At 43.4% G+C, this 14,481-nt stretch overlaps 1 protein-coding gene across 1 annotated transcript; it reads right to left on the bottom strand.

Annotated features, from left to right (window-relative positions):
- Positions 1 to 981: 981 nt before the first annotated feature.
- Positions 982 to 14,413, bottom strand: EXOC8 (exocyst complex component 8). The gene is made up of 2 exons (XM_082248845.1): positions 13,778 to 14,413; positions 982 to 2,626 (listed from the first exon to the last, which is right to left on the bottom strand). Exons 1-2 carry the CDS (start codon positions 14,224 to 14,226, stop codon positions 1,012 to 1,014), a joined length of 2,064 nt encoding a protein of 687 aa, XP_082104971.1. The 5' UTR covers positions 14,227 to 14,413; the 3' UTR covers positions 982 to 1,011.
- Positions 14,414 to 14,481: the final 68 nt, after the last annotated feature.

Here is a 14,481-nt window from a genome sequence, read left to right as displayed (position 1 = left end):
CTGGAGAGGGACACAAGAAGTTGAACTGCTGAACCAACAATGAATTGCTAAATCACAAAATACACTTTTCACCCATCTTGCTGTAAAGTGTGAAAAATGTGTGTAAATTTGGCTGTAGTAGAGATTTATACAGTAGGTTGTAGCTTGCCACTTGGCATGTAGAACAGTAAACATGTATTTCAACTGTGCATTTAGCCATTTGCCTAAAGCTTTGCTTTTACATGAAGAGAACCTAAGAGACGGGGGCGAAACGACTTGCTGGGGCGACCTGTGAAGTTGCGGTGCATAGCGTGCACCGCGACCTCGGCACGACATGCACGGACTTCATATAATTGAAGTCAATGCAAGTCGCCTCCAGGTCGCCCTATGTCTAATCAATGGCAGGCGACCGACCGCGACTTGTCAGATGACCAAGTCGCCTGACAAGTCGCGCCAGTGTGAATGGACCCTTAATGGAACATTTAGCAAATTAGGTTTCAAATAAACAACAAAGAATATTGGGTTTACCATTGAATAGACCTCTAGCCAAAATCTAGATTATAATAGATAAATAATAAGAAGCATACAATGCACAGTTGTAGAGAAGCTTCTGCAGGAAAGGTTGCTAGTTTTCATTTTTGCTATAGATTGCTAATACTAAGCCACAGAAAAATTTATATATATTTTTTAAAGTGCAGATATTCTGTGTTTTTCCTAGTTTTTGTGGTTTAATGCGCCAAGTACAAAAATGTAAAATGGAAAATTTTAGTAACTATTCAAAAGACTGTCTGGAAACCTATTCCCCATAGTTGGAGTGCTTAAAATGTCACTAAAATACAGTACATTCATGTGCTATTATGTTTTCATAACAGCACTAATAGCAGTACTGGACAGTAGAGCTATTTTATTCTCCCCAAACAAAGCAGTCAATATCAGAATGTCAAGAAAAAAAAAAAAAGCTTTTCGGGGGACCTGTCAAAAATGTATGCTCTGCTAATTAAAAGACTGAAAAATGTATAACCTATATTATTGTTATACCACTGATGTAGTGCCAGGATTAATGCGGACCAATCTAGAGGCATTTCTCAGATCCTGCAATTGTTTGGCTGGTTTTCCAACACCCTCTTCAAATCTCTTTTCAACAACAAGCAGAACAGTGTCATATAAAAAGGACGCGTTTTGTCTAATGAAATTTTTCTTTTCAGATTCTTGTTCACATCTTAGACTATAGTCTACATGTTGAACAGCCACCAATATAATTTCCATCAAACTTTCCAGGAGAACCATATGCAACTCAGGAAAGTATAGTTTAAGGGCTTCTTCTAAAAAGGCCATGATTTGTTTTGTGAAAGCCACAACTGTGTAACTTAAGTTGACCCAACAATCTTCGCCTGTGTATTGGTCAAAACTGCTTACGCCACAGTTTCTCATTTCTTCTTTTAACTTCCCCAGAGCCTCTGGGGTCATCAGGTTCATTTTCCTCCACATTTCTTCAGAGTTACGGTGCTTGGTGGCCTCAATGATAATATCCTTGTTACACTGCAAAGCAGCCTTTATGTCTTTCACTAGAAATGTATGAAGTATGAATGTAAGATCTAGACCTATTTCACCAAGTTGCTTACAGTGCTCTTTGGCAACTTTTACACACTCTGCTGCGGTGGCAAGACTTTCCTTACTATCAAAGACCTGTTTACTAAAAGCATCAACAAACATATTCAAGGAAGAACGGGACCATACAATAAAGGCAGAGTAACAACCACTGTTGCCTGCAAAGTCCATCTCAAACTCTTTGGCTGTCTCCAGTAGACTAGTAAAAAAAACATTACACAATTTATGAATGTAAAGTATTGTTGCCCCTTCAATTCTCAACTGACGTATAGCAGTTTGCACAGCCACAGCTCTGTTCTTTAAGAAAAGCTCACATGCCTTGGTAGACTGGCCCAAACGTATAAGCTGAGAAACAGCTCTACGGGTTGCTTTGGGACCTCCTCTTAAAGATCTGTCAGGGGAAAGTTCAAACACCAAAACATCAGTTAACTGTCGAACGCGCATATCTATTTTTGCTCTTAATTCCTGCACAGCATGGGTTGAAGGTTTATCTTGCAAGTAATTATTCAATGTATCCAGCAAATCAACGGCCCCTTCAAAATTTCTCTGGGCTATGCAGACATCCAAATCTTCAGGGAGCTCTTGAATCCATTCTAAAGAAAGATCAACCTCTTCCTCCTCCTCCTCTTCATCTTGCTTTTCCCCACTCAAAAATGGGTTAGTTGACACTTCTGCAACAACAGGGGTAACCATGACAGCTTCTTCCTTTTTACGCTTATCATTTAAAACTTTGTTCTTTTTTGTCTCTTCCAAAACTTCAAGCCACTCTTTCTTAATTTTTGCATTCTCTGCCTGAAAAATCCGACTTTCAGGAAACATAAGGATCTTGAACATATCTTTCATTGGTGGATTTTCCTTTACATTCACTACAGCGAGGTCATCCAAGTTATGCAGTGCATTATATTTGTACATGCCTCTGCGATTTGGTAATGCAGTAGCAATAAGCAAGCAGTCATTCATCAAAAATGCATGAACTTTCTGTATAAGGGTCATGCTGTCCACATCAAACTCGGTTAAGTCCCCATTATAAACCAAGTACCTGAAAATAGATGGGAAAAAAAAGTAAGTAAACTGTACACAATAACTTTAATATATTTTTATAGTTCGATTTGTTCCTGGACAACATGGTACAATGCAAGATGAACTTTTTTTTTTTTTTTTTTTTTTAAATCAAAGTAAAAAAAGTTATCCTTTTGCCCTCCCCCACCCTAAATATATTTACCTGATTTAGATGACTGCAGCCCTCAATCTTCAGCACCCCTAGCTTAAAATCATCTTTCCCTTGCCTATGTCTGCACAATAAATTCTATAGACCTCTATTGGCGACGCCTATGGAGCTGCACTGTATCGGAAGATGTCATCATAGTAGTCAATGGGGTCCTGCTGTGCAGGCGCAGCCAGAGGAAAGATTTCAACTGGAGGTGCCGAGAACTGCAGTGGGCTGTATTTATTCAATTGAGGTAAGTATGCAACTGGGGTGGGGGAGATATTTTGGATCGGGGGTAAGAAGCTAACTTCACTTTCTTTGCAAGTGTAGTTATTCTTTAAATAACAGGTTATATAATTTAGATAATAGCAATACAAACAAAAGACAAATAACTGCTTTGCACCTAGTAGTGATGAGACGCATGTGCAGTCTAAAACAAGAACGCACTGGCTGATGCAATGTATTTCAGTAACATCTGATACAAGTCTCTCACAAGGTGTCACCTGCTTTATACATGCAAGATACAAGTTTACATAAACAGTTTTCTAAAAAAAAATAAATAGGATATAAAACATCAAAGTAAACAGATTATTTTTGTATCCTGCAACAGTACGGAGCTGTCCCCTCCCTATACTAGACCCTGCCTGCATGCATGGAGCTGATAAGGTGTTGTCTTCCACTGGTCTGTACTTACGGTGGCCATACGTCAGATTCACCCATGCATGTTACAGTGAGGATAGATGAATTGTGGTATTGTCAATTTTATTCCAACTGCCAGAATTTGTGATTTTCAGAATACTTGAATGAACTACATCTGATTGGATGCAGCTGCTGTTGGGCACAATGTAACTCCCAGATCCTTCGAGTTTGTATTCAAAAGGACGTTGGACAGAAGAGTGCCGACAGAGCCACCCACGAAGCAAAATTTGTTTGGCCATCTTTATGTCTACTGATGGTTGCAGCCTCCTGCTCTACATTTTTAGGGCCAGGTTGTAGAAATCAAAGGCAAGTTTGGAACCGTGGGGGGAGGGAGAGGAGACACACAGGTTTGGAAGTTTTGGAAGAATGGTGGATGAGCCAGAGGCAGCACCATTGAACCTCTGGAGGTAGAGACATTAATTGCCCACAAATTTAGAAAGGTTCTTCAAAAACTGCATTATGGGCTTCTCTTTGGGTCTCAATGGGTTTCAGGAGATCATAGTGTAGGAGTATTTTTTATTTTTTGGTTCCTTCTTTCTAGATAGCATAGACTGGCACACAGGGCCCCGGTGCAAGAAACCATGAAGGGCCCCCCGGACCCCTGGCCGGGGCCCTTCCCTTCAAGCCTGAGGCTCTTCCCACTGATCTTGGGGTCCTTTACTCTCATTGCGGGACCCTTTCACAAGTTCTGCAGTGGGCCTCCTTCCTGCCATCTTGGCGCCTCCCCACAGTGGTGGAATGCCAGGGCCTGGTTGCAAGTGTGACCTTTGCGATCCTGAAAGTTCACCCACTGGTGCCAGTAGTTTTTATGTTTTGGTATTTTAATTGTATTATTTTTTATCATTTTATTTCATTTTTTTACAATGTGACTGACTATGACTCTGTCCATTCAGAAAAGGAAGGAGCTGGTAAATTACATATTTACCGACCCCCTTCCTGGTTCTCTATTGTGACATCCTATACTATCCAGGTGTACAGGGGAGCAGCACAGGCCCCCTGGAGCATGGGGCCCGGTTGCAATTGCAACCCCTGTAGTTACGCCCCTGCTGGCACACCTTGAATGGGCTGTTGTAGGACAACTCCAGGGACCTCCTTACACAGTGTTTGCAAGTTTCCTTATTGGTGTGCGTGTCAGACTAGCACTCCGTCCCCATGTTAAAAGTCAAATGCTTACAACTTTTCTTGCTTCACCCATGACAAATCTTTGACAAACTGCTGGACTTCATAGAATAGTAATTTCTACTCATGATTCAAAGAAGTCATAATGAAGGTGATTTACTAAACCTGGTGCACACAGAATCTCTTACAGCTGTGCATAGTAACCAATCAACTTCTTACTTCAATCTTTGACAATAAAACCTAGAAGCTGATTGGTAACTATGCACAGCTGCACCAGATTCTGTGTGGACAAATTTTAGTAAAGTCAATTTTCGCATGAGCTAAGTTTCTCAACAGTTGTATCAGGGTATGATTGAACTTCTCACATGCCTCACTGCCTTGTGGGTGGTAGTGTGCACCTTCTTAATGTCTAGTTAGTGGCACCATTCTTGGAAAAACTCTTTTTCCAAACAAGGTCCCTGGTCTGAATGTACAGTATAATCAACAGCCATACAAAAAAAAGGCAGAAGTTGCGATCTGGTCACAGGTAATACTGGCAACACAAACTGGGTAAAGTTATGCTATCAGTCTTATGCTATCAGTCTTTTGACATGTCAAGTGTAAGAAAGTCAAAGGTCAGTACTTCCAGTGGGGCAGATGTATGGCAGGTTAGAGGTAGACTTTTGGCCTCAGTCCCCTTTGACACTGAACAGGCCACAGAGTGTTGGCAGACTTGTTCAGCCAACTGGAACAGACCCACACAAGGCTTTAACCAGTTGAACACTTGGCAGAAACCCCAGTGTCTCATTTACAAATGCATTCTAATGCATATTACACAAGAAGGCCCAGGTCCCTGACAGTATGAGCAGCCCGTTCAATGACATGACATGGGGAACCTTTCCTCTAAGATATTATTGGCCAGTTCTACCTGTTGAGCAGGCAAGATCCCATATGACCAGATCAGGCCCTGCAATCTCTTGGCCTAAATCAACCAGGTTCTGACCCTGCCCTGCGTACATGGGTAACTGTTGCAGCAGGAACCCTGCCAGGAATACAGGAGTTATTATTGTAGGGGTGGTGGGTTTCCTGCTTTCCCTTGGGAGAAGTAGTTTGTCCTGTCACCCTAATCACCAATGTCTAACATGCGATGCTGTTCATAGACACCAAGTGTAACAGGGTGGGTATTTGGCTACATTTCTAGATAAAAGTAACTGTAACTTGCAGTTTACTTAGCAGATTCAAAATTAGAGTTTATAACGCAAAAGATGGTCTGAACAGCAAAAATCATGCATACACTGTTAAAAAAATCCAAAACAGATTAAAGCTGCACAAACATGGACTCTTTACAGCAATGCCTCTATGGCTTATTAAGGATAACATTAAGGGTAACATAGAACTCTATAGCATCAGAGTCTAGCCGAGAATCACTACTTCAGTAAAACAATTCAAAACCAAATAGCAACACATGCATATTCTCAAATATAAACTCTCAGTGAAGTGTAGGATAGCTCTGGCAACACTGGTGAACAACTAGAGGGATTTAGGGCAATTGATACAGAAGGGCCACTCTCCTGGAACTAGGGTACTGTGGTAGCTATTAGGGAGGAGCTCCCCTCTGTAGCTGGGTCTTCCGTAGAAGCTGGGTGCTATTAGACTCCTGACATGCTGTCCTGGACAATTACCTGTGTAAGCTGCAGCAGCAGGAATCATGCCAATAATTAGAGGGCCATGATTGCAGAGTCAGTAGGTTGCCTGCCTCCTCTGGAATAGTACTACTGGCCGCTGTTGTCAAGGCACTCCCATCATTGTCTGACATGGCCATTCCTATTCATAGATGACAACTTTAATATTATGGGTAATCCTCTGAATGATCAGACTTGGGAGTATTCTGTGCAGTTTATTAAGCAGATTCTGAATGCAAAATACATACACTGCAGAATAATAAAAGTTGCAAAAACAGACAATTACAGCATGTGTTTGTGACTCAATTAGAATAACATGGCTGCATAGCACAGTCTTTATAAGACTCTCTAGAACAACAGAGAGTCAACCCAAGAATCACTACTTCAGTAAAGCAGCACAGGACACAGCTACTTGCAATTATCCTCATAAACAGCATCCTTTCAGTAAAGTCCAGGGTAGCACTTGTAACACAGGTGAACAGCTACATAGTTACATAGTCAGGTTAAAAAAAAAGACACAAGTCCATCTAGCTCAACCAATAAAAAACAAACAAAAAAAAAAAAACAGTAAAGAAAACAAAAGCATACAATCCCATAAAGCTAGAGGGATCGAGGGCCCAAGGACAAAAGATCACCCTACTGGAGCTGGAATACTTTAATGGGAATAAGGAAGGGCTGCTCACAATTTCTGGGTCTTCTGGAGAAGCGGTGTTCTAGTTGGCCACGGTCCAGCAGCCCAATTTCCAGTTGTGACAGTGGGCAGGCCTCCATACGAGGCACGATAGTTGGATTATCATATAGTGTGCACACAAGTTTCGATACCCAATTCCGACTTTACAAATAAAAATTTCCGAAGGAACAAACTCCATAATTTTTCTTGTATGTGAACAAAACGAACATATTAAGTTTAATGTGTACCGTTTTCGTACGATAAATAGCAGATATAAAAGACTGCGCATGATCAGAAACAACAAATAACAGAAAAAAAAAAACAAGACAAGGCGCACATCCGACCTAGTGTAATACAGTTTTTATTAAAAGACGTGTTAATTAAAATTAGGATTGCACTCATGTATGGCAACCAGTACTGGGCATGTAGTTATCCCTCTCTCCGGTATAGCCTCCTCAAGTTGAAGCCCGATCAATGCTCCAGTGTTTGTGAACCTGAAGATCCCTCCTGCTTTCCTATGCGAGCGGTCGGCTCCACCTTCGGCGTCTCCACCTAATGCGCCTGCGCCCGATCTAGCTCGCACTGCCGCGCATGCGCACATAGATTCGGCCAGGAAACCCGATGACAGTGGGGGAATATCGGCAGAGAGAGAAGGAACCGTGGACCCAGCCCTGTTGCTATGACAATGTGTTTTTGGGGCGTGGCCTCCCTCTTCAGGTCATCTTTTTTATTTGACAAGCCTTTTACTAAGAACTGTATTACATTAGGTCAGATGTGCGCCTTGTCTTGTTTTTGCACAGTATATTCATCCGCCACCCAGTGGAACTGACTGGAGCTGCAGCGACTTAGTTGTACTATAGACTGTGACTTAGAAGGAGGACACACCAGCAACCCTTGGACTGGTATGATTAGCGCACGGATTGTGGAAATCATTCTTGTATGTTTTTCAGGGGGAAAAAAAAAAGCCTTTATCGTACAAGAATTTTTGCACATTATTTCTATCCTCGGTTCCGACTTGCTGTAAAACATCAAAACCGGTTGATAGTTTGCCTGATTTTCTTATAGTGTGTACCCCACTCAACCGTGTATGCCATTTTCTGTTGTGAAAATCTGCTTGTTCCAAATGCATACAAAACTTGGAAATAATTTTGAATGATATACATCAAATGTTCTTAGAATTTTCATACAAATGTTTGCATGAGTGTTAGTTTGAAAGTCTACTAGCGTATGGGCAGCTTTATACTCCCTGGGTGTGTCCCGGAACCCAGGGAGGAGTTGTGGGAGATTGAGTTAAAAGGAGCCTGCATCTGAGCATGCTTAGTAAAAGGGCACTCCGCTATGACACTTGTACCTCAAAATGCTTATATGGGCATCCTTTATCATCCCCTCCCTCTTCAGGTTCGGAGTTTAGTGCAAATCCCCAGATTGAATGTGTGTAGTGAAGGAAAACTTGTGCTATCCTGAAATCTGCACCAAACAGCACTGCCTAACCATACACATACTAGAATTTGTATTACTAGGATACGGATACATAGGCAATCTGGAGTCTGACTTCCACCAAGAAATGTAGGTTATTGAATTTGGCAGAGCAAAGTGCAGTCAAAGCAATTTTAGTATACAGGACATGCACGAGATGGCCATTAAGTCTCTTTATTGGAAGTCCTCATGCACAGGACAAATTGATCTGGGAAGAGTAAACATTTTATACTTCCCAGATTTATTTCTCCTGCATCTAAGGTGGTCGTTTATGACACCTAGATGAGCAGCGATCCTTATGATTGCAGCTCATCTTGGATCATTACTGGTTTATGAAACAGAGATGATCGGGGGAGTATATGTTCTCCGCTGATAATCCCCGCACCCAGAGAAACGGTCACTGACTGGCACAGAAACTGCAAGTTTATGAAGCTGCAATCTCGGCACTTCACTGGTGATCTGTGCCAGAATTCACACTCCCAGATTCAGCAGATCAGAGGTGGAGAATCAGGGAGAGAAGACAGAATCCCCAGAAAACTGAGGAGGAAGACGGAATATTGACTCCCCCCAAGACAGTAAACATGTCTCCCTGCCATATTTATGAATATATATCACACACACACATATAACTTTTTTTTTTTTTTATTGTGTAGCGGGACTAATTATTTTATTTACATCAGGTGGGGGTCTCCTCTGAGAATGCCCGTGTCTTTAGCAGTGGTAATTTACCACTGCTTAATAAACGGGCACCAGAGTGTTTCAGTGATTTTCTCGTACTGTAATCTTGCTATGTCTGGCAGGCAGCCCATTCACTTTTACACTGATCTTGGCTGTTTTGAGAGGTAAAACCTCTCCTCTGTTTTACCTGTAAGAACTGAAGTTCCCCGCTTCATAAACAGGGTGCCAGAGGAGATGATTTTTCTCTGAGATCTGCCAAGAAGTGAGCCGAGAGAAAAATTCTCAGTTTCATACCACAAGTTTAGCTGCAGGAAGCCAGGCTAAAATGATCCCAGGGTGCACGATATTATTGCTTGTGTAAACGCAGCTATACTGAAGGTTCCTAGATGCACCTTTAGGTGCAAATTCATGCATAGCAATGCATTTGATTACATGCTGTGTTTAGAAATGAGCTAATAACACATATGAACGCATGTACACTGCCCAAAAAAATTAAAGGAATACGTTTTAATGAGAGTATAGCATCGAGTCAACATCAAGTCAATAAACTCCTGGGATATTAATCTGCTCAGATACGTAGCAGAGTGGGTAGTTAATCAGTTTCAGCAGCTTTGGTGTTAATGTAATTAACAGGTGCCCTAGATGGGCAACAATGAGACTACCTCCAAAACAGGAATGGTTTTACAGGTGGAGGCCACTGACATTTTGTTATCCTACTCTTTTTTTTCACTAGTAGTTTTGCATTTGGCTAGGGTCAATGTCACTACTGGTAGCATGAGGCGATACCTGGACCCTATAGAGGTTGCACAGGCAGTCCAACTCCTCCAGGATGGTACATCAATATGTGCCATTGCCAGAAGATTTGCTGTGTCTCCCAGCACAGTCTCAAGAGCATGGAGGAGATTCCAGGAGACAGGCAGTAAATCTAGGAGAGCTGGATGGGGCCGTAGAAGGCCCTTAACCCATTAGCAGGACCGGTATCTGCTCTTTTGTGCAAGGAGGAACAGGATGAGCACTGCTAGAGCCCTACAAAATGACCTCCAGCAGGCCAGTGGTGTGAATGTCTCTGACCAAATAATCAGAAACAGACTTCATGAGGGTGGCCTGAGGGCTGACGTCCTCTAGTGGGACCTGTGCTCACTGCCCGGCACCATGGAGCTCAAATGACATTTGCCATTGAACACAAGAATTGACAGGTCCACCACTGGTGCCCTGTGCTTTTCACAAATGAGAGAAGCTTCACCTTGAGCACGTGACCGATGTGAAAGGGTCTGGAGAAGCCAAGGAGAATGTTATGCTGCCTGTAGCATCATTCGGCATGACCAGTTTTTGTGGCGAGTCAGTGATGGTCTGGGGAGGTATATCCATGGAGGGACGCACAGACCTCTACAGGCTAGACAATGGCACCCTGACTGCCATTAGGTATCAAGATGAAATCCTTGGACCCATTGTCAGACCCTAGACCGGTACAGTGGGTCCTGGGTTCTTCCTGGTGCACGATAAATTCGACAATGCCCGGCTTTATGTGGTGAGAGTATGCAGCCAGTTCCCAGAGAATGGAGGAATTGATACCATTGAATGGCCCCCATGCTCGTCTTACCTAAATCCAATAGAACACCCCTGGGACATTACATTTTGGTCCATCCGACGCCGCTAGGTTGTTTGTTCTGGAGCTCAGTGATGCCCTGGTCCAAATCTGAGAGGAAATACCCCAGGAGACCATCCGTCATCTCATTAGGAGAAAGCCCTGACGTTGTCAGGCATGCATACAAGCACGTGGGGGCCATACAAACTACTGAGTACCATTTTGAGTTGATGCAATGAAATTTCAGCAAAATGGACTAGCCTGCTGCATCATTTTTTCACTTTGATTTTTGGGGTGTCATTGAACTCAGCCATCTGTAGGTTGATCATTTTCATTTCAATCAAACGATGTGGCATCCTTTTTGTTCCTAACACATTACAAAGTCCTACCCATCCAATTAGAGATTTAATAAGACCCACCCCTGAAGCGCACCACTACTCCCATAACAATATATTTAACTGTTTAGTATCAGTACCAGTGGCGCTGCAGCAGGGAGTCTCTTATCACCTCAGACAGCGCAGGGATCACACACACCCTTTGCTACATTACAAAGTCCATATCAGTATAGATATCCAGCATATTTCCCCCCACTGAGATCTGACGTGTTTTCAAAGTGTTACTTTCATTTTTTTGAGCAGTGTATTTTGACATCCTCATGCATAGTGTCTAAACAGAAAGAAAATGCACACTGAATAGGGCAAACATCTAAACACACTCACCTTCTGTGCTCAGGAAATTTCCTGCTTATAAAAATGTTTTCCTGGGGCCAACATGGCAGCACACATGTGGTAGTATGCTGCCATGGATGGCCCAAGAGAAAATGACAGCAAGGATTTGAAATCATTTTCTGTTTTCCTGGCACCAATATGGCAGCAAACTACCCCATGTAAGGCAGCGCAGTGATTAGCCCTTTTGCCTACCAGCACTAGGGTCATTGGTTCGAATCCCAACCATATCACTACCTGCCTTCAGTTTGCAAGTTCTCCTTGTGCCTGTGTGGGTTTCCTCTGGGTATGCTGGTTTCCTTCCACACTCCAAAGATATGCTGGTAGGTTATTGGTTCCTGTCTAAATTGGCCCTAATATGTATGTATGAATGTTAGTTAGGGACTTTGGATTGTAAGCTCCTTGAGGGTGGGGACTGATGTGACTGTACAATTTATAAGTAAAGCGCTGCGTAAATGCACGGCGCTTTATAAGTACCTATAATAAATAATAAATGTATGCTAGTATTGATTGGCGCCAGGAAAGGAAAATTACAATAAGTATTTGATACAATTTTCTGTTATGATTCATTCCTTTCCTCCTCACACTACTAATTTATTTAAAGAGATTGTAAACCTCAGAAAAAAAAAAAAAATTAAAATAAAAAAAAAAAAAAAAGAAAAACCTGAAAGGCAAAAGGCATAATGAGCTAGTATGCATCGCATACTAGCTCATTATAAAATATTTACCTTAGAACGAAGCCCCCGCAGTGCCGCCCGCTCACCAGTAACACGGCAGACATTTTCGGCTGTCCTGGTTCGCATCCTTCGGCCATCTGATTGGCCGAAGGCGTGATGACATTACTCCCGCGCATACGCACGGGAGCCGCAATTCACGGCACAGGCCTCTGAAGGAATGGCATGGGTGGTGATGACATCATTGGCTGCATTCAATGTAAATATCTCCTAAACGGTGCATGTTTAGGAGATATTTACAGTACCTATAGGTAAGCCTTAATATAGGCTTACCTATAGGTAAAAGTCATTAAGGGGGGTTTACTCTTTAAATACATAAATAGAATGTTATTGAGATGGTACATCTGCATTGTAAGGCATCTCCAGCTTTTCAGATTTCTTACCTATACCAACAACTTTCAGATCCCTGAAAATTGTGTGTCCAATATGCTGCCCTATACCTAATGAATCGCCCATATACTATACCCAGGGGGGTCAGTCATACACTATACCCAGCAGGTCAGCCGTGGCCTATACCCAGCAGATTGCCCATATCTTATAGCCAGCAGATTGCCCATATCCCATACCCAGCAGATTGCCCATATCCCATACCCAGCAGACTGCCCATATCCCATACCCAGCAGACTGCCCATATCCCATACCCAGCAGGTCAGCCGTGCCCTATACCCAGCAGATTGCCCATATTCCATAGCCAGCAGATTGCCCATATTCCATAGCCAGCAGATTGCCCATATCCCATAGCCAACAGATTGCCCATATCCCATAGCCAGCAGATTGCCCATATCCCATAGCCAGCAGATTGCCCATATCCCATAGCCAGCAGATTGCCCATATCCCATAGCCAGCAGATTGCCCATATCCCATAGCCAGCAGATTGCCCATATCCCATAGCCAGCAGATTGCCCATATCCCATAGCCAGCAGATTGCCCATATCCCATAGCCAGCAGATTGCCCATATCCCATAGCCAGCAGATTGCCCATATCCCATAGCCAACAGATTGCCCATATCCCATAGCCAACAGATTGCCCATATCCCATAGCCAACAGATTGCCCATATCCCATAGCCAACAGATTGCCCATATCCCATACCAAGCAGATTGCCCATATCCTCATAGGCGTGCGCACAGGGTGTGCCGGGTGTGCCTGGGCACACCCTAATCACCTAGGGCACATTAGCATTATCGCTCTGTTTACCAGTGAGGAGATGGGAAAGATCTCCCTCTGACCTGCTCTGCCATAAGAGAAGTGCCACACGCTTCTATTTCACTTTGCCAGCAGGGAGAGTAATGTATCGGGCCATATACATGTAGGCAAACACATGCATGTGTATTTAAACTTTGGGGTGCACACCCTAATGCAATAGGCTGCGCACACCTATGCATATCCTAAACCCAGCATGTCAGTAATGCCCTATACCCAGCAAAGGTCACCAATGCCCTATACCTAATGAATCGCCCATATATTATACCCAGGGGGTCAGTCATACCCTATACCCAGCAGGTCAGCCGTGGCCTATACCCAGCAGATTGCCCATATCCTATACCCTGAGGGTCAGTAATACCCTACACACAGAGGTACCCAGGAGGTCACTTATGCCATATACCCAGCGGATCACTGATGTCTGACACCCATACCTCCCTGGAGTCTCAAGCAGGTTCTTGCAGCCTTCCACCTTCTCCAACAATGTTGTCAGGTTCCTGACTTTTCCCTCCTCAGCCTCCTTGTGGAAAGCTGCTTGCAGCTCCCGGGCGGCCTCGGTGCGGTCGGTATGTAGCAGAGTCTGGGCCACACTCTCCATGATGCCTTTCTGCTCAGTCAGGATATGGCTGAGTTGGTACATCTCTCCCTCCAGATAACTGATCTCCCGAGCCGTTTCAATGAACTGCCGGTAATTCTGGTAGACATTGCGCTTGAGGCTCTGTGCCGTCTCATCAGCCAGGCTCTGTATGCGCTGCCGGTGCTCCTGTAAGTCCCGATCTCCATCTGACTGTTGCGATAGGACCTTCACATACTGCTCTGCATTGAAGTTGTTGTATTCCAGCTGTCTCCTCAGCCGGAGGGCCCATGCACTAGTTTCGGTCATTTTCACAACAATCACGTCTAACCCTTCCGCCGGTGGGAGCTGTCACTCTCCGAACTTCCTGTCAACATGGCAGCCTATGCACCCTAGATAGCTGAGTCGCCATGATTGTTAAGGGAAAGAAGTCCGTAGGCTCTGTTTTATGTCTTTCTGGTCAATTCATTTTGAACATGTCTTCCATACTGTTGGCAGTCACTTTTATTTAGACGTTTTATGTTTTAGGAAACCCGAGTAATGATCTGTAAGTGTATTACTCAA

This window comes from Pelophylax lessonae (genome assembly GCF_965119305.1).
Source record: "Pelophylax lessonae genome assembly, chromosome: 3".
NCBI lineage: Eukaryota > Metazoa > Chordata > Amphibia > Anura > Ranidae > Pelophylax > Pelophylax lessonae.
Note: the sequence above shows the minus strand (reverse complement) of the source record. Positions and strands in the feature narration are given on the sequence as shown.